Below are 20,521 nucleotides of genomic sequence, written 5' to 3' on the forward strand. Positions count from 1 at the left end.
GCCCCTACTCTAGCTGTTTTCAGAAGGAATCTAAAAACATGGCTGTTCCGTTGTGCCTTCTCAGACTAGGAATCCCCACCCCAAGTCCTAGAAGCACCTTAGTATAACTAATCGTCGCTGCACACCGCACTTTTAGTCCTACGTGCCTCCTGCCATTTCAGCACTTTTAACCCTTGTACCCCAGTGCGCCGGCCGAACCAGTTTTAATAATGTCTTGATGTACTGCCATTGTTGTTATTTTGCTTATTGTTTGATTTGCTTGTTATTGTTGTGTTATGTTTTCTATTGTATTGTGTTTTGAGGCTCCGGCCTGTGTAAGCCGCATCGAGTCCTTCGGGAGATGCTAGCGGGGTACAAATAAAGTTAATAATAATAATAATAATAATAATGTTCACATGGAATCTCCTCTCTTGCAGTTTTGACCCCGAGGACTGCGGAGGCCCCTGCCTTCAAGTTGGTTTGAACTGCAGCAGAGAGTTCCACAGTTCCTGGAAGCCACAATTGGGACAAACTGATGAAATGTGCCCCAACAGACAGCTCAAACTAGGACTGCATTCAACCGCTATTACTTTCCCCAAGCCCTGACTTTGTATCAAATCCCTAATAAAAGTACTTGAGATTTGCAACTTTTGACTTCTCTGCTTGTTACTTTGTGTCTTTCACTTGCCTGAACTATCTAATGCATGAAACAAAACCTTTTCTAGGCTCCGGAGAGCCGTGAGCCTGCCTGGGATGCTTTTTTTTTATGACCTTGTAAATTAGAGGGTTCTTGTAGTTTTTTTGGGCTATATGGCCATGGTCTAAAGGCATTATCTCCTGACATTTCACCTGCATCTATGGCAAGCATCCTCAGAAGTCGTGAGGTCGACCAGAAGCTACACAAAGGTCGACAACAGGCTACACAATTGGATGGAAGCTCACTCCGACCCGGGCTGGCTTCCAACTCATGGCCTTTTGGCGTGGTCCTTTCAGATCCGGCGTCTTTTTTTTATGGCCTCGTAAATTAGTTAAATTAGCCTCCCCACGCATAGGTGGTACCTAATTTTCCTACTTGACAGGTGCAACTGTCTTTTGGGTTGCAAAGGTCGACAACAGGCTACACACAATTGGTTGGAAACCCACTCCAATCCTGGCTGATGAAGCACTTCTGCATTCCCCGCATGCTTCCCCGCTGGAATGCTTTGCTGGAGTCTTCTTTATGACCTCATAAATCAGCTAATTTAGGTTCTTGTGGGGTTTTTTCGGGCTATAGAGCCATGTTCTAGAGGCATTCTCTCCTGACGTTTTGCCTGCATCTATGGCAAGCATCCTCAGAGGTAGTGAGGTCTGTTGGAATTAGGACAATGGGTTTATATATCTGTGGAATGACCAGGGTGGGGCCAAGAGCTCTTCTCTGCTAAAGCTAGGTGTGAATGTTTAGCTGATCACCTTCATTAGCATTTGAAGGCCTGGCTGAGCCTGGGAAAATCTTTTGTTGAGAGGTGTTAAGCTGTGCCTGGTTGCTTCCCCTCTGTTGTTTTGCTGTTGTAATTTTAGAGTTTTTTAATACTGGTAGCCAGATTTTGTTCATTTTCATGGTCTCTTCCTTTCTGTTGAAATTGTCCACATGCATGTGTTTGTTTACTCGCTTGTCAGGGCAGGGGTGGCTCCCTTCGTTCCTCCTTCCTGCAAAGGTCGACAACAGGCTACACAATTGGTCGGAAGCTCACTCCGACCCGGGCTGGCTTCGAACTCATGACCTTTTGGGCGACACGCCCTGCGTGTGCTTGTTTACTCGCTTGCCAGGGCAGGGGTGGCTCCCTTCGTGCCTCCTTCCCGCGCAGGCGCAGAAGCCTCCTTCAAGGCGCTTCCCTGCCCCCCCCCCCTCCACGGCATGCGCAGAAGGACTCGAAAGGCCTTCCTGCCGGAGCGCATGCGCACAACGGGGCAAGGGAGCTCACCCACTGCGCACGCGCCCCGAGGAGGGTAGGGGAGGGAGCGTCCTCCTTTCTGCGCGTGCGCAGCTCGGCTCCTGGGCCTGAGGGGACCGGGCCGCCCCTCCCTCCCTCCCTCCCTCCCGGACGCCGGAGGAACCGGTGAGTGAGTGCCGGGGATTCTGGGAAGGGAACGGGAGGGGAGGGGGAGGGGAGCGGGCTGGAGCGTGATGGCGTCAGCGGCGGTGGTTCCCTCCGCAGGAGATGATGGCCGAAGACGAGGAGAAGGCCCGGCAGGAGAAGGCCGAGGGAGGTGAGTGGGCGGGGCCTCGGGTGGGCGGGGCCTCGAGGCTCCTCCCCTTCTCCTGGAGGGGAGGGGAGGGGAGGGGGCGCTGGCTGCGCCTCTGACTCACCTCGGGCTTCCCTTCAGGCGCCACCGCCATGCAGGCCCTGCGCCAAGAGGACAGCCACCCGGAGGACGTGGTGGAGGGCGAGGAGGAGGAGGAGGAGGAGGACGAAGAGGAAGAAGAGGGCGAGGGCGCCGCTGCCTCTGAGGCCACCTCCATCTCTTCGGGGGCCAGCCGCGCCCCCTCCCCCGCCGCCACCACCACTGCCGCCGCCAACGGGTTCCCAGGTATTTATTTATTTCACAGTTTTCTATACCGAGCTTCTCAACCTCATTGAGGGACTCAGCCCGGTTTCCAGCCATAAAAAACATATAGGTAAAGGTAAAGGTAGTCCCCTGACATGAAGTCCAGTCATGTCTGACTCTGGGGCTCTGGTGCTCATCTCCATTTCTAAGCCGAAGAGCCAGCATTGTCCATAGACACCTCCAAGGTCATGTGGCCAGCATGACCGCATGGAGCACCGTTACCTTCCCGCTGGAGCGGTACCTATTGATCTACTCACATTTGCATGTTTTCGAACTGCTAGGTTGGCAGAAGCTAGGGCGGACAGCGGAAGCTCACACCGCTCCCCGGAATTGAACCTGCGACCTTTCGATCAACAAGCTCAGCAGCTCAGTGCTTTAACATACTGCGCCACCGGGGGCTCCACTCATTAAAATATCATGTATCACAATTACAAAAACAACTTTAAAATAACACTATGTCTAAAACTCCAGTGGTCAGTCGTCCTATTAAGATGGATCTACCTCAACTTCCATCCAGGGTCCTATGGTGTTGTCTCATTCCTCGAAGGCCTGACTCCACAGCCACGTCTTCACCCGTTTCCTAAATGTTAGGATGGTTGGGGCGGTTCTGGCCTCCAGAGGGAGAGAGTTCCAGAGTCGCGGGGCCACCACCGAGAAGGCCCTGTCCCTCGTCCCCACCAGGCGCGCTTGAGAGGCCGGTGGGACTGAGAGCAGGCCCTCTCCAGACGATCTTAATAATCTTGATGGTTCGGAGAGGTAAACAGGGCCGGAGTCGTTTAGGGCTTTATAGGTTAACACCAGCACTTTGAATTGTGCTCAGAAGCTCATTGGCAGCCAGTGGAGCTGGCGTAACAGCGGAGTGGTGTGCTCCCTGGACCCAGCACCTGTTAGTCATCTGGCTGCCGAGCGTTGGACTTGCTGCAGCTTCCGGGCAGTCTTCAGAGGCAGCCCCACATAGAGAGCGTTGCAGTAGTCTAAGCGGGATGTAACCAAAGCGTGTACTACCAGGTACTGCCAGGAGGAGAGAGGGGTGGTCGTTGTCCTGCGTGCCACGCGTGGAATCCCCCTCGGGCCGGCCTGGCCCACCCCCGGCCCACCCCTCCTTCCCTCCCTCTCTCCCTCCCTCCCGCAAAGACAGCAGACTCTGCAGTTGAATGCACTGTTTTAGGACTAAGTAAGAAATAATAATAATAATAATAATAATAATAATAATAATAATAAGGTTGTTGTAGGTTTTTTCTGGCCGTATGGCCATGTTCTAGAAGCATTCTCTCCTGACGTTTCGCATCTCTGAGGATGCTTGCCATAGAAGCAGGCAAAATATCAGGAGAGAATGCCTCTAGACCAGTGGTTCTCAACCTGTGGGTCTCTCCCCAGATGTTTTTGGCCTACAACTCCCAGAAATCCCAGCCACTTCACCAACTCTTAGGATTTCTGGGAGTTGGAGGCCAAAAACATCTGGGGAGAGACCCACAGGTTGAGAACCACTGCTCTAGACCATGGCCATACAGCCCGGAAAAACCTACAACAAAACCTTAATAATAATATTTTTTTATTAATAATAATTTAATAATAATAATAATAATTGGAACACAACACGTCAGACATCATGATTGTGGAGAAGAAAATAGTCTGGATAATTGATGTCGCCATTCCAGGTGACAGTCGCATTGAGGAAAAACAACAGGAGAAACTCAGCCGCTATCAAGACCTCAAAATCGAACGGCAAAGGCTCTGGCGGCATCAACCAGTCCAGGTGGTCTCAGTGGTCATAATGGGCAGACTGGGTGCCGTGCCAAAAGATCTCAGCCGGCATTTGGAAACAATAAACATCGACATTGAGGAAAAACAACGGGAGAAACTCAGCCGTTATCAAGACTTCAAAATCGAACTGCAAAGGCTCTGACGGCATCAACCAGTCCAGGTGGTCCCAGTAGTGATGGGCAGACCGAGTGCCGTGCCAAAAGATCTCAGCCGGCATTTGGAAACAATAAACATGGACAAAATCCTGATCTGTCAACGGCAAAAGGCCTCCTGACTTGGATCTGCGCACATCATTCGGAAATACATCTCACAGTCCTAGACGCTTGGGAAGGGTTCGACTTGGGATTTTGGGATACGAAATCCAGCAGAGAGATCCCGTTCTCTGTGACATGCTGCACTTTTGTGTCAATAATAATAATAATAATAATAATCACAGCTTTATTCTTATATCCCACCTCCATCTCTTGCAGATTTGAGACGAACAGGGCAGGACAAGGGCTTGTGTCAACGCAACTTGTAGGGCCGGGTCTGGGAATGAAGTGCTGCATATAAGTGCCATATAGCCCGAAAAAACCTACAACAACCCAGTGATTCCAGCCATGAAAGCCTTCGACAATATATTATTATTACATTATTATTATTATTATTATTATTATTATTATTATTATTATGGCTACCCAGCCTCTGTTTAAAAGCCTCCAAGGAAGGAGCTTCCTCCAGACCCCGAGAAACTACATTTCCCACACTGCCTTGCTGCTCATTAACCAAAATGGCTGAAGGACCCCTATAGCTGTCTGTAGCAGTCTTTGTCTAAATCTATCTATCTATACATATAATAAAAGTGAAAAAGTGTGTATGAGTGTATGTGGCGGAGGTGTCCTCTTATACAGACAGCCTTCCGCCGAGGCAGAGAGTTCCACTGCTGAACAGCTCTCCTTACAGCTAGGAAGTTCTTCCTCACCTTCAGGTGGAATCTCCTTCAATGTCATTTGAACCCACGTCTCCATTGAGTCCTAGTTTCCAGGGCAGCAGAAAGCAAGCCCTTCCCTCTTCCTTGGGGCGCCCTATTACATATTGATGCATGGCGATACTGTCTCCTCTCAGGTTTACCTTGACACCTGTGTTCTAGACCAAAAAGGGCAGTGCCCTTCCCGGACCCTCCTCCAGTATCTCCCCCTCTCTCTTCCTCTCTCTCTCTCTCTCTCTAGGGCCGAGGGGCGCCAAGGAGGCTCCTGGGGGCCCGGCTGGGGAACTGCCGGACACCGCGGGTGCCGTTACGGGGGAGGACCGCCTGAGCAGCGCCTCGCAGGAGCCCCCCAGCCCCGAGTGGCACGAGTGCCCCGAGTGCGGGCGCGGCTTCGGCACGTCGCGGGCCCTGAAGGTGCACCGGAGCTACCACATCGGGCGCAAGCGGCCCCACGGCGGAGGCGGAGGCAGCGGGCCCCCCTCGTCCCCCTCCCTCCTGGGCCCCCCTGGCGCCAAGGCCCCCCCACCCCCAGAAGGTCCCCCCTCCCGCGGAAGGGCTTTCCACTACATCTGCGCCGAGTGCGGCCTGGGCTTCGCCTCCCCGGCCTCCCTGGAGGGGCACCGCTGTGAACACGGCTGGCGGCAGCGCGGCGTCCCGGGGGCCCTTCCCCGCCACAAGCCCGTCCCCTCCCCTTCCCCCGCTCCTGCAGGGGGGCAGGCCAACGGGGGCACCGAGGAGGAGGAGGAGGCAGAGGGGGAGGGGCCCTACCACTGCACCGAGTGCCCCGGGGAGTTCGGCCTGGTCTCCCAGCTACACCAGCACTACATGCTCCACGCAAGAGGGGAGCTGTAGGCCACCCCCTCCCTCCCTCACTTTCCGCCCCTCAATTCTATATTTTTATTGTGATTGAAGGCGGGGGGGGGGGGGCATCCTCTCTGCCCGGGAGCGGCCTGGCCAACCTTGGCACTCCGTCTCCAGGTGTTTTGGGCTTCAGCGCCCACAATAACTCCTCTGGTAAGGTGGGAGCAGGAGTCCACAACACCCAGAAGGAGGGGGGGGGCGTGTGGGAAGAGGGCGGGGTTGACCAGGCCCACCCTCAGGGGAGCCCCTCGCCTCGTCCTCTGTGCCCGGCCCAGGCTGTGTCCGTGTGTTTGGGATTGGCTTCTGTGGGCGTGGCCTCTTGGGAGGGCGCCCAATCAGCACAAATCGTGACTCTTCCGCAGCTGAGGGTTGTTTTTCTTTTGCGGGGAGGGGGGAGGGGGGCTTGGTCCAATAAAGGTGATTCTGGACACGTCACTTTCTCTTGTGCCCAACTCTCTTTTTGGGAGGGGTGGGGCAGGGCGGGGGAGGGCGGGGGAGGGAGGGAGGGGGCCAGTCTCTCGGCATGTTCGGATGTCTCCCAAAGTTATTTTAATTTTCAGAACCATTCCGCAACTTTAGTAAAACCTAAAAGGTTTTATAATCTCATGCTTTCCCTCCCCCAGCGATTCAAGGGAGGCATGAGTTGAGCGTGGCTAAGCACAGCTGTTGTTGTAGTTTGTGAAGGCCAGGCTCTAAATGGTAGAGATTGCAAAAGGCCCTGCTGTTAAACTACATTTCCCACACTGCCTTGCTGCTCATTAACCAAAATGTCTGAAGGACCCCTATAGCTGTCTGTAGCAGTCCTCGTCTAAATCTATCTATACATATAATAAAAGTGAAAAAGTGTGTGTGAGTGTATGTGGCGGAGGTGTCCTCTTATACAGACAGCCTTCCGCCTCCTCAAACAGTTATAACCCACAGTGCTGAGGAGCCATCAAAGCCCTCCCTCCAAGGACATTGTGTTGCAACTCAGGATAGGTTTCACCTTGCTCCCGAAACACCACCACACAAGAGCTGCAGATTTTTGTAGTTTATTGAGGAAAAGCAAAGTCAAAACATAGAGTAAGCAATGTAAAGTTCCAAAGACAGAGGTTGAATGCAAAAGTATAGTTCCAAAGATTCCCAGGCAAAAACATGTAAGCACAAAACCTTTAAGCAATAATCCAACCAGAGGCCATGATAAAAGCAGTGAAACACAAGACCCAAATTCCCAAGATTCAGGAAGCCCAAAGCGTGCTGCTTAAAGCCAAGATAAATCCATAGAAACTTTCATGGAAAGGGCCACGTTGAACTGACAATTTCCCTTTGTTAGCCAGAAGCCTAAATACCCTTTGCCAACATGAAAGCATTATGATGACCTTTCACCGACCTGGCTTCTTTCTTGCTGGCTAGCCCAAACTTCTCCTGACCTGTCAATCCAAACGTTCCTGCCTGCTCATTAAATCACTATCAAGGCTCTCTTCTCTATCAGTATCAGCGTGGGAAGGATGAGCTAGTGAAGGCATCTCCACCTGGCCGTTATCTCATTCGCTGGCATTCCTTTCCCTTGAGAACTGACTTGTTGACTCCTCTGCTGCACTGTCTGCGAGAGGCACAGAAAAAGGTATAGGAACAGGCCCAGAAATCTGAATCCCATCATCCTCTTCATCAGGGAACATTTCAGGCTCGCAAGAGGGTTCAGTTTCAGGCTCAGAATCAAGCTGAGCCACAACACATTGCAGGTTATAGCAAACGCCATGAACCCTGCCAATGTCCTCCCCAAACACCGTATTGCTCAGCACCCAAGGCATGCTTTCATTTGGGGACAATTTCATCCTAGTTGTTTATGTTTTCCTCCAGAATGGACATACCTGGATTCTTTCTCTCGCTCCAAATTTGCATGACCCAACCCACTGCCTCTCTTAACCCTTTCCTATCCATTCCTATGGAATTGATCAGCAACTAAACAATTTAGGAAGAACTAGCCATCCCTTACCACGCATTGCTGTGGCGTAGTCTGTGTATATGTGTTTTGTGTGTGTGTATATTTGTGTATATATGTGTGTTTATGTGTGTGTATACACACACACACACACACACATATATATGGGTGCACCTTTTCCTTCCTTTTCTACCTCTTTCTTTCCTCCCTTCCTTTGCTCTTTGGTTACATCCTTCTTTCTCTCTTTCCTTCCTTCCTTCTCTCACTCTTTCTCTTTCCTTCCTTCTCTCCTTCCTTCCCTCTCTCTTTCCTTCCTTCTTTCACTTTTTTTCTCACCTTCCTTCCTTCCTTCCTTCTTTCAATCCTCTTTTTCTTTCCCTACTTCTCTCCTCTTTCTCTACCTGTTTCTTTCCTCCCTTCCTTTGCTCTTTGGTTCTATCCTTCTTTCTCTCTTTCTTTCCTTCCTTCCTTCCCTCTTTCCTTCCTTCTCTCTTTCCTTCGCTCTCTCTTTCCTTCCTTCTTTCACATTTTCCCTCCTTCCTTCCCTCTTTTTCTTTCCCTTCTTCCTTCTCTGTTTCTTTCCTCCCTTCCTTTGCTCTTTGGTTCCATCCTTCTTTCTCTCTTTCCTTCCTTCCTTCCCTCCTTCCTTCCTTCCTTCCTTCCTTCCTTCCTTCCTTCCTTCCTTCCTTCTCTCACTCTTTCTCTTTCCCTCCTTCTCTCCTTCCTTCCCTCTCTCTTTCCTTCCTTCTTTCACTTTTTCTCTCCTTCCTTCCCTCTTTTTCTTTCCCTTCTTTTTCTTCCTTCTCTACCTGTTTCTTTCCTCCCTTCCTTTGCTCTTTGGTTCCATCCTTCTTTCTCTCTTTCCGTCCTTCCTTCTCTCACTCTTTCTCTTTCCTTCCTTCTCTCCTTCCTTCCCTCTCTCTTTCCTTCCTTCTTTCACTTTTTTCTCACCTTCCTTCCTTCCTTCTTTCTTTCATTCCTCTTTTTCTTTCCCTACTTCTCTCCTCTTTCTCTACCTGTTTCTTTCCTCCCTTCCTTTGCTCTTTGGTTCTATCCTTCTTTCTCTATTTCTTTCCTTCCTTCCCTCTTTCTCTCTTTCCTTCCTTCTCTCTTTCCTTCGCTCTCTCTTTCCTTCCTTCTTTCACGTTTTCCCTCCTTCCTTCCCTCTTTTTCTTTCCCTTCTTCCTTCTCTACCTGTTTCTTTCCTCCCTTCCTTTGCTCTTTGGTTCCATCCTTCTTTCTCTCTTTCCTTGCTTCCCTCCTTCCTTCCTTCCTTCCTTCCTTCTCTCACTCTTTCTCTTTCCCTCCTTCTCTCCTTCCTTCCCTCTCTCTTTCCTTCCTTCCCTCTTTTTCTTTCCCTTCTTTTTCTTCCTTCTCTACCTGTTTCTTTCCCCCCTTCCTTTGCTCTTTGGTTCCATCCTTCTTTCTCTCTTTCCGTCCTTCCTTCTCTCCTTCCTCCCCTCTCTCTTTCCTTCCTTCTTTCACTTTTTCCTCACCTTCCTTCCCTCTTTCATTCCTCTTTTTCTTTCCCTTCTTCTTTCCTCCTTCTCTACCTGTTTCTTTCCTCCCTCCCTTTGCTCTTTGGTTCCACCTTTCTCTCCTTCCTTCCCTCTCTCTTTCCTTCCTTATTTCACTTTCTTTCTCACCTTCCTTCCTTCACTCTTTTTCTTTCCCTTCTTCTTCCTTCCTTCTCTACCTGTTTCTTTCCTCCCTTCCTTTGCTCTTTGGTTCCATCCTTCCTTGTCTCCCTCCTCCTTTCTCTCTTTCGTTCCTTCTCTCCTTCCTTCCCTCTCTCTTTCCTTCCTTCTTTCACTTTTTTATTTCCTTCTCTCCTTCCTTCTTTTTCTACCTTTCTTTCTTTATTTCTTTCTTTCCTTCCTTCTCTCCTTCTTTCCCTCTCTTCTTCCTTCTCTCCTTCCTATGTATATGTGTTTTGTGTATATATATATGCAAATATGTGTGTATTTATTTCTGTATATGTGTATATATGTGTGTTTGCATGTGTATATATGTGGTTTTGCGCATGCATTGTACTGTATTTTTGGGGTTTTATTTTTGGCTTTTTAAGTCTCTTCTGCTGTGTTTTCCAGTGTTTTTATGAGTGATGGTCACTCGTTGGCCTGAGAGGGGTCTTGTGTCCAAATTTGGTGTCAATTCGTCCCGTGGTTTTTACATTACATTTTTATTTATATAGATTAGCATAGTACAATATCAGTATTAAATATTACTATATTGTACTATACCATTATATTGTAATATTATTAGTAATATTACATGTAATATAAATATCTAATTATAATATTGTATTATTAGTATTATAATATAATACATTATATTTATAATATAATGCAATGCAATATAATACTAATAACACAATATGCCAACTCAGACAACAATGGGTCGCCTAAGTAAGTATATAGATATAATGTTTATATTATATTATAAATATTATATGTATTATATTGCATTACATCAGTGGTTCTCAACCTTCCTCATGCTGTGACCCCTTAGTACAGGTCCCATGTGGTGGTTTTTATTTGTCGTGTCAGAACAACCAGTCAAATTATATTACATTTCTAACAGAAACAAAGCAAACAAGCAGATTACAGAATTTGTGAGTATGAGAGTTGATTAAATGTCCTTTGACCAGAATCTGGCCCCTTGGAGTGCCTCTGGTGTTGCTGCAAGAAGGCCCTCCCTTGTGCATCATGTGGCAGAAGGGCTCAGGTTGCATTGCAGCAGGTGGTCAGTGGTTTGCTCTTCTCCGCATTCGCATGTCGAGGATTCCACTTTGTGGCCCCATTTCTGAAGGTTGGCTCTGCATCTCGTGGTGTCAGAGCGCAGTCTGTTCAGCGCCTTCCAAGTCGCCCCATCTTCTGTGTGCCCAGGAGGGAGTCTCTCATTGGGTATCAGCCATTGGTTGAGGTTCTGGGTTTGGGCCTGCCACTTTTGGACTCTCGCTTGCTGAGGTGTTCCAGTGAGTGTCTCTGTAGATCTTAGAAAACTATGTCTAGATTTAAATCGTTGACGTGCTGGCTGAGACCCAAACAGGGGATGGGCTGGAGATGTCTCTGCCTTGGTCCTTTCACTATTGGCTGCTACTTCCCGGCAGATGTCAGGTGGTGCAATACCGGCTAAGCAGTGTCATTTCTCCAGTGGTGTGGGGCGCAGACACCCCGTGATAATGCGGCATGTCTCATTAAGAGCCACATCCACTGTTTGAGTGTGGTGAGATGTGTTCCACACTGGGCATGCGTACTCAGCAGCAGAGTAGCACAGTGCAAGGGCAGATGTCTTCACTGTGCCTGGTTGTGATCCCCAGGTTGTGCCAGTCAGCTTTCGTATGATATTGTTTCTAGCACCCACTTTTTGCTTGATGTTCAGGCAGTGCTTCTTGTAGGTAAGAGCATGGTCCAGAGTGACTCCCAGATATTTGGGCGCGCTGCAATGCTCCAGTGGGATTCCTTCCCAGGTGATCTTCAGAGCTCGGGATGCTTGTCTGTTCTTAAGGTGAAAAGCACATGTCTGTGTTTTAGATGGGTTGGGGATCAGTTGGTTTTCCCTGTAATAGGCAGTAAGAGCACCTAGAGCTTCGGAGAGCTTCTGTTCAACCATCTCAAAGCTCCCTGCTTGAGCGGTGATGGCACGATCATCAGCGTAGATGAAACTCTCTGTCCCTTCTGGCAGTGGCTGGTCATTTGTGTAGATGTGGAACATGGATGGAGCAAGCACGCTCCCCTGAGGCAGGCCGTTCTTCTGTTTCCGCCATCTGCTTCTCTGGCCCTGGAACTCAGCAAAAAAGCTCCTGTTTTGTAGCAGGTTTCCTCTGAGGCGGGTGAGGTGGTCGTCCTTTGTGAGATTATACATTTTCCTCAGGAAGAGGCGGGGTGGTGGTGACCCCCAACCATAACATCATGGTTACTTCATAACTGTAATTTTGCAAATATCTGATATGCAGGATGTATCTTCAGTCACTGGATCAAATCTGGCACAAATACCCGATACGTCCAAAATTTGAATACTGGTGGGGTTGGGGATGATTGATTTTGTCATTTGGTAATGCTGGAGTTGCTGGGATTTATAGTTCACCTTAAATCAAAGAGCCTTCTGAACTCCATCAATGATGGAATTGAATCAGACACGGCACACAGAATTCCCACGACCAAGAGAAAATACTGGGAAGGTCTGGTGGACATTGACCTTAAGATTTTTGGAGTTGTAGTTCACCTACACCAAGAGAACACTGTGGACAATGATAGATCTGGATCAAACTTGGCATGAATATTCCATATGCCCAAATATGAACACAGATGGAGTTTAGAGAAAATAGGCCTTGCCATTTGGGAGTTGTAGTTGTTGGGATTTATAGTTCACCCACAATGAAATAGCATTCTGAACCCCACCAACGATAGAATTCGACCAAACTTTCCACACAAAACCCCCATGACCAACAGAAAATACTATGTTTTCTGATGGTCTTTGGCGACCCCTCTGACACCCCCTCACGACCCCCACAGGGGTCCTGACCCCCAGGTTGAGAAACACTGCATTACATTATATTATAAATATAATGCATTATATTATATTATAATATATTATATTATAAATATTATATGTATATACTTACTTACTTACTTACTTAGGTGATCCATTGTTGTCCGAGTAGGATTATCTTCCAAGTGCGGTGTCCTGGCGATGGGTCCATAGGTGACTGTGAAGCCCTCTTCTTGACCCCCATGTTCTCCCGCAGTGAGGAGGGCATCGGTTTCCAGACGGAAGGCGGTCCCGGTCGGGGTTGGCTTGATGCACCCTCCTCTTGGCATGTTTCTCTCTTTTGCCCTCTTCCAATTCTACAGCACTGCTGGTCACAGCTGACCTCCAGCTGGAGCGCTCAAGAGCCAGGGCTTCCCAGTTCTCAGTCTTAAGGTTGGCTTTGAGCCCCTCTTTCAATCTCTTTTCCTGTCCTCCAATATTCCATTTTCCATTCTTGAGTTCGGAGTAGAGCGACTGTTTGGGAGACGGTGGTTGGGCACCCGGAAAACGTGGCCGGTCCAGTGGAGTTGATGGGACGCTCTCCTTGTCTGCAGCCGGGCCTTTGGCGCCTCCCACCCCCACCTCCTCCACCAGTGAGGTCCAGCGCCTGTCAGACCCCCCCCCCCTGCAGGTGCCACTCTGGCCATCCTTCCGACCCTCAGTGCCACCAGCCGGACCGCTGCCCCTCCACTGCAGCCCCGCTTGAGGCCAAACAGGTATCCTTTCTTTGCATATGTAAACAAAAGAATTGTGGCCTTTAGCCACTGCTGACCAGGCACTTCCAATTGTGTCTGCCCTGTCCATAGGTTTGCCTATCAAGCAAAAAGTGGGTGCTAGAAATAATATCATAGGAAAGCTGACTGGCACAACCTGGGGATCACAACCAGATACAGTGAAGACATCTGCCCTTGTGCTGTGCTACTCTGCTGCTGAGTATGCATGCCCAGTGTGGAACACATCTCACCACGCTAAAACAGTAGATGTTGCTCTTAATGAGACATGCTACATCACGGGGTGCCTGCGCCCTATACCACTGGAGAAATTACACTGCTTAGCCGGTATTGCACCACCTGACATCCTCTGGGAAGGAGCAGCCAATAATGAAAGGACCAAGGCAGAGACATCTCCAGCTCATCCCTTGTTTGGGTATCAGCCAGCATGTCAACGACTTACATCCAGACATAGTTTTCTAAGATCTACAGAGACACTCGCTGGAACACCTCAGCAAGCGAGAGTCCAAAAGTGGCAAGGGGTACCAGCCAATAGTGAAAGGACCAAGGCAGAGACATCCCCAGCTCATCCCTTTTTGGGTATCAGCCAGCACGTCTACGACTTAAATCTTGAAATAGCTTTCTAAGATCTACAGAGACACTCGCTGGAACACTCCAGCAAGCGAGAGTCCAAAAGTGGCAGGCTCAAACCAGGAAGTAGCAACCAATAGTGAAAGGACCAAGGCAGTGACATCTCCGGCCCATCCTCTTTTTGGGTATCAGCCAGCACACTGACAACTTAAATCAAGAAATAGTTTTCTAAGATCTACAGCAGCGTTTCTCAACCTGGGGGTCGGGACCGCTAGAGGGGTTGCGAGGAGGTGTCAGAGGGGTCCTCAAAGACCATCAGAAAACACAGCCTTTTCTGTTGGTCCCGGGGATTCTGTGTGGGAGGTTTGGCCCAGTTCTATAATTGGTGGAGTTCAGAATGCTCTTTGATTGTAGGTGAACTATAAATCCCAACAACTACAACTCCCAATTGTCAAGTCTATTTTCCCCAAACTCTGGATGTAGGTGAACTATAACTCCCAAACTCAAGGTCAGTGCCCACCAAATCCTTCTAGTATTTTCTATTGTTCGTAGGAGTTCTGTGTGCCAAGATTGGTTCAGTTCCATCATTGGTGGGGTTCAGAATGCTCTTTGATTGTAGGTGGACTATAAATCCTAGCAACTACAACTCCCAAATGTCAAGTCTATTTTCCCCAAACTCCAACAGTATTCAAATTTGGGAGTATCGGGTATTTGTGCCAAATTTGGTCCAGTGATTTAAAATACATCCTGCAGATCCGATATTTACATTAGGAGCATTCCGAACAGGAGCAAAATTGTAGTTCTGAAGTAGCAATGAAAATAATGTTCTGGTTGGGGGTCACCACACAGGAGGAACTGTATTCAGGGGTCACGGCATTAGGAAGGTTGAGAAACATTGATCTACAGGACTGTGGCGCCGCTGTCTGAGTGTCAGCTGCATTAAGATCCCTTCGGACCAAAAGGTCATGAGTTCAAAGCCAGCCCAAGTCAGAGTGAGCTTCTCACCAATTGTGTAGCTTGTTGTCGACCTTTGCAACCCGAAAGACAGTTGTATCTGTCAAGAAGGAAAAATTAGGTACCACCTATGTGTGGGGAGGCTAAATTAACTAATTTATGAGGCCATAAAAAAGACTCCAGCAAAACACTCCAGCAAAAAAGCATGCGGGGAATGCGGAAGTACTTCATCAGTGTCGCAGATGGACGATGAAAGCGAGAGCTCCCCTGGCGGCCAGAAAATTAAATACTAGCCTATGACTTTCTATCTTATCTGTTGTGTGTCTTTGGCACTGGATGTTTGCCCTGCGGGGTGAGATGGGCAGAAGAGAAATACTGTAAATTAATACAGAGACACTCGCTGGAACACCCCAGCAAGCGAGAGTCCAAAAGTGGCAGGCTCAAACCCAGAATCTCAATCTATGGCTGATACCAAATGAGAGACTCCCCCCTGGGCACAGAGAAGACGGGGTGACTTGGAAGGCGCTGAACAGACTGCGCTCTGGCACCACGAGATGCAGAAATGGGGCCAAAAAGCCAAGTCCATGACATGAGAGTGTGGAGAAGAGCAAACCACTGACCACCTGCTGCAATGCACCCTGACCCCACCACATGATGCACCATGGAGGACCTTCTTGCAGCAACACCAGAGGCACTCCAAGGGGCCAGATACTGCTCAAAGGACATTTCATAGAATACCAAGTCTGCAAACTTTGTGTTGTTTGTTTGTTTGTGTTTTTTAATGCAATACACCTGTTTTGGTTCACTCTTGACACGATAAATTAATAACCACCCCTGGAATACTGTGTCCAAAGGGAGATGTTGACTCTAAGCTGGAATGTGTCCAGAGGAGGGCAACTAAAATAATCAAGGGTCTGGAGAACAAGCCCTATGAGGAGCGGCTTAAGGAGCTGGGCATGTTTAGCCTAAAAAGAAGAGAATCGTAGAATCATAGAATCCAAGAGTTGGAAGAGACCTCATTGGACATCCAGTCCAACCCCGTTCTGCCAAGAAGCAGGATATTGCATTCAAATCACCCCTGACAGATGGCCATCCAGCCTCTGCTTAAAAGCTTCCAAAGAAGGAGCCTCCACCACACTCCCTCCGGGGCAGAGAGTTCCACTGCTGAACAGTTCTCACAGTCAGGAAGTTCTTCCTCATGTTCAGATGGAATCTCCTCTCTTGTAGTTTGAAGCCATTGTCCCATTGCGTCCTAGTCTCCAAGGAAGCAGAAAACAAGCTTGCTCCCTCCTCCTCCTCCCTGTGGCTTCCTCTCACATATTTATACATGGCCCTCATCATGTCTCCTCTCATCCTTCTCTTCTTCAGGCTAAACATGCCCAGCTCCTTAAGCCGCTCCTCATAGGGCTTGTTCTCCAGACCCTTGATCTGCTCCCTCCTCCCTGTGGCGTCCTCTCACATATTTATACATGGCCCTCATCATATCTCCTCTCAGCCTTCTCTTCTTCAGGCTAAACATGCCCAGCTCCTTAAGCCGCTCCTCATAGGGCTTGTTCTCCAGACCCTTGATCATTTTAGTCGCCCTCCTCTGGACACATTCCAGCTTAGAGTCAATATCTCTCTTGAATTGTGGTGCCCAGAATTGGACACAATATTCCAGGTGAAGTGGTCTAACCAAAGCGGAATAGAGCATGGGGAGCAGGACTTCCCTGGATCTAGGCACTAGGCTCCTCCTCTTGATGCAGGACAAAATCCCATTGCTTTTTTTGCCGCCTGAGAGGAGATGTGATAGCCACGTCCATCTGAACATTAGAAGAACTTTCTGATTGTGAGAACTGTTCGAAGGACATTCCATAGAATTCCAAGTCTGCAAACTTTGTGTTTTGTTTGTTTTTTTTTTTTAATGCAATACAATTGTTTTGGCTCGCTCCTGACACGATAAATAAATAAATAAATAAATCCGAGAGGCTTGACCGATCTCATTCTGGCCTCTTCTTCCTCCTGCGTTGTGCCGGCCTGTCGTGTGTGAAGCCAGGCCGGACCCTTCAGCCTCGTCCAGGAGAGCCCTGGACGATGTTGTTATTGCAAGCAAATTGGAAGGCGAGCACGCAAGCGCGGGCTGTCCGGCACGCACAGCGGAACGCGAAGGACGCAGCAGGGGTCACCACTCTTGCCCTGCGATGCCTCAGGCCGCCCAACCGTGGTGGCATCTCCCTTTGCGGCCTAGTCTCCAGGGATGCAGAAAGGAAGCGTGCTCCCTCCTCCTCCTCCTCCTCCTCCTCCCTGTGGCTTCCTCTCACATATTTATTAGGCTTGGGCGATCCAGTTCGTTAATTTCGTAATTCGTTATTGATTCGTATTTAAATTAGCTTACGATCCAATATCGAGCCATGCAGGAGTAGTGTGAGGAGTAATTAAGAATCGAAACAATTTTTCCAATTTATTTCGTAATTACTTCGTAATTATTTTGTAATTATTTTCGTATGTCTGGTGCAAGTTTTACAATCTTGCATTTACCCCACTTCCGGTCCCTTTGCTCTGCTGCTTCCCTCCTCTTTCTTATATTATATTGTTATAACACTATTATATTATAGTATTGTATATTATATTATATTATTATATTATATATTGTATTACTATATTATTATAATATTATATTATAAGTGTATATTATAATATAATATATATAAATAATATATAATATATAATATAATATAATAAATTATTATATTATATTATATATTATATTATTATTATTATATATAATATAATAATATAATATAATATATGATAATATAATATAATATACAATAATATAATATAATAATATTATAATATAATATACAACAATATAATATAATAATATAATAATAATAATATAATAGAAGATCCCCCTGTCCCATTTGGAGGTTTTTTTAGCATATTGCGCAATCGCATCCGCCATTAACGAATCGACTTGTAATTTACGAAATTTACGAAATTTTGAAATCTTAAATTTTGGAAGTCCTCAGAATTTTGAAATGCTAGCGCAGCCTAGAAACAAAACGAGTTTAGAACCATTTTTTTTCTTGATCGCCCAAGCCTAATATTTATACCTGGCCCTCATCCTGTCTCCTCTCAGCCTTCTCTTCTTCAGGCTAAGCATGCCCAGCTCCTTAAGCCGCTCCTCATAGGGCTTGTTCACCAGCACAAGGGGGGCTATTCCTTCAGGAGGGCCCTCCGCAGCACCCTCTCTGCGTCCTCCGCCATCTCCGTCACCGCTCTCTGCAACACCCGGTAGGCGTCTGCGAAGGGGACCGGTCCCTCCGCCTGAGCGCCCCACCCGAAGAAGGGCACAAAGCTCCAGGCCCAGCTGGCCAGGGAGGGGGGTCCGGCGACGAGGCCCAGCAGCGCTTCGGGGGCCATGGGGTGGGCAAAGGGGCTCCTGGCTTCCGCTTGCAGCACCTGAGCCGCTTCCTCGGGCCCCATCCCGGCCTCCCCCTCCAGGAAGGCCTCTTCCAGGCCCAGCTCCCGGCGGAAGCCCCCCAGGGCCGCAAGGAGCTCCGCGGCCGCCTCCTGTGGGGGGCACGAGGGGGGGATGGCGCCCAGGGCCCGCTCCCAGGCCTCCCGCCTCAGCGCCCCCGCCTTCTCCGCCACGAGCAGCGAGAGCGCCTCCGGGAGGGACGAGCGCAGTGCCTGCCGCTTCCAGCCGGGACCCCCACTCTGGAGGGCCTCGAGGAGGAGGGGCAGCTCATCCGGGAGCAGGAAGGCCCTGGGGGAGGGGTCCGCACTGCCCTTCCCCTCCTCCTCCTTCTCCTCCTGGGCCTCAGCTTGGCTCCGGATGAGGAAGGCCTCCTTCCCTGCGGAGGTGACGGCTGCCATCAGGTGCTGGTGGGCTTCTCCCTCCTGAGGACACACGAGCAGGATGAGGTCAAAGCGGGACAGGTGCAGGGCCAGGGGGGGCCCTCCAGACACGTCCCGGAGGAAGGCCCGGGGGAGGAGCGAGCCCGGGAGGGGGCGGGCCTTCCAGGGGGGCCACCCCTCCTCCTCCTCCTCCTCCTCCCCCTCCCCCAGCAGGGCCCGCAGCAGGGAGGACTTCAGGGGGCCGGCCTCCCCCACCAGGGCCACCTCCAGGCGGGCACTTGCGGGCTCCTCCAGGGTGGAGCGGAAGGTGGCGGGCAGTGCTAGGAGACCCCCAGGCTGGCAGGCCTGGAAGAGCTCCTCCGCCCGCTTCCAGCTGGCTGCAGACAAGTCCTGGGGGCTCCTGGGGGGGGGGGAGGCGGGAGAGAAAGGGGGGGAGAGAAAGAGGAGGGGTTAGTGCTGTTGGCCCTGGGTGGGAGCACCCCCACCGCTGAGGAGGACCGCTTCTTTCATTGGCAAAGAAGACGCTCCGAGGTATTGGACTGCCCCCCACTCACCTGTGCACGCCCCCGCTCACCTGTGCACGCCCCCCGCTCACCTGTCCACGCCGCCCGCTTACCTGTGCACACCCCCATTCACCCGTGCACGCCCCCTGCTCACCTGTGCACGCCCCACTCACCTGTCCACGCCGCCCGCTTACCTGTGCACACCCCCATTCACCCGTGCACGCCCCCCCGCTCACCTGTGCATGCCCCCTGCTCATCTGTGCACGCCCCCTGCTCACCTGCCCACGCCCCGCTCACCTACCCACGCCCCCGCTCACCTGTGCACGCCCCTCACTCACCTGTACACGTCCCCTGCTCAGCTGTCCATGTCCCCCGCTCACCTGTGCACAGCCCCTGCTCACATGTCCACACCCCCTCCTCACCTGTGCATGCCCCCTGCTCACCTGTCCACACCCCTCTGCTCACCTGCGCAAACCCCCTGCTCACCTGTCCACGCCCCTCCCTAGGATGTCCAGGCCCAGGACCCCGAGCACGAGGCGGTGCTCAAAGCGGGCGAAGTCGTAGCGATGCGGCTGGAGGGCGGAGAGCAGGAAGGCGTCGCGGGGGTCGAGCCCCTCCCGGCGCAGGGCCTCCTCCAGGTGGCCCCTTTCGCGCCGCTGCCACTCTTCCTCCTGCTCCTCCTCCTGGGGGCCCCGCCCCCACAGCCCCGCCCTGCGCCTCTGGGTGTGGCTCTGCGCGTCGGCGCCGCTGCGGACGAGGAGGAGGGCGGCGCGGGGGGCGGCGCGGCGGAGGGCGCGCAGCGGGGACCCTTCCTCCTTTTCCCCTTCCCCTCCGAGGTCGTCCTCCGGCCCCGCCACCAGCACCAGGCAGCGGAAGGAGGGCAGCGAGAGCGGGGGGTGGGCGGGCGCGGGGAGGGCGCCCAGGTCGTGCAGGGCCAGCTGCGGGAAGTGGCGGTGGGGCGCGGGACCCTCGGGGGGGCCGTCTTTGCGGCGGAAGAAGGCCCCGGCGTCGGTGGAGGGGAAGAGCGGCTGCCCGGACAAGGCCCGCACCAGCCAGCTCGCCCCGGACCCGCGCCGCGCCCCCACGAAGCCCACCCGCGCCTCCGGGAGCCAAGGGGAGGGGGCGGCCGGTTCCGCCTCGCAGCACGCCATCCCGAGGGAGGGAGGGAGGGAGGGAGACACGGATCCACCGACGGAGAGGCAGGCAGGCAGGCAAGCGGGGAGGCGCCTCCCCTTCCTGTCCTCCCCCCTTTCCGCAGTGCGGAGAAGCCTCCTCCCCTTCCTGCCCTTCCTCCCCCCCCCCCCCCCAA

General features: G+C 50.9%; 2 protein-coding genes across 4 annotated transcripts; one reads left to right on the plus strand and one right to left on the minus strand.

Moving 5' to 3' along the window:
* The first annotated feature begins 1,937 nt into the window (after nucleotides 1-1,937).
* On the plus strand, nucleotides 1,938-6,592 carry LOC132765081 (zinc finger protein 428-like). 3 transcript variants are annotated; one of them, XM_067462049.1, is made up of 4 exons: nucleotides 1,939-2,075; nucleotides 2,154-2,226; nucleotides 2,344-2,547; nucleotides 5,538-6,592. In XM_067462049.1, exons 2-4 carry the CDS (start codon nucleotides 2,178-2,180, stop codon nucleotides 6,146-6,148), a joined length of 864 nt encoding a protein of 287 aa, XP_067318150.1. In that variant the 5' UTR covers nucleotides 1,939-2,075; nucleotides 2,154-2,177; the 3' UTR covers nucleotides 6,149-6,592. The 3 variants fall into 3 exon arrangements, with proteins under 3 accessions (XP_067318151.1, XP_067318150.1, XP_067318149.1); XM_067462048.1 differs by having other exon boundaries at nucleotides 2,175-2,226; XM_067462050.1 differs by lacking the exon at nucleotides 2,154-2,226 and having other exon boundaries at nucleotides 1,938-2,075.
* An 11,045-nt stretch (nucleotides 6,593-17,637) lies between these two features.
* Nucleotides 17,638-20,510, minus strand: LOC132780506 (interferon-inducible GTPase 5-like). Its single transcript, XM_060784221.2, has 2 exons — nucleotides 19,699-20,510; nucleotides 17,638-19,109 (listed from the first exon to the last, which is right to left on the minus strand). The coding sequence occupies exons 1-2, from the start codon at nucleotides 20,361-20,363 to the stop codon at nucleotides 18,065-18,067; spliced, it is 1,710 nt and encodes a 569-aa protein (XP_060640204.2). The 5' UTR covers nucleotides 20,364-20,510; the 3' UTR covers nucleotides 17,638-18,064.
* Nucleotides 20,511-20,521: the final 11 nt, after the last annotated feature.

This window comes from Anolis sagrei, chromosome Y (assembly GCF_037176765.1).
Source record: "Anolis sagrei isolate rAnoSag1 chromosome Y, rAnoSag1.mat, whole genome shotgun sequence".
In the NCBI taxonomy this organism is placed as follows: Eukaryota; Metazoa; Chordata; class Lepidosauria; order Squamata; family Dactyloidae; genus Anolis; species Anolis sagrei.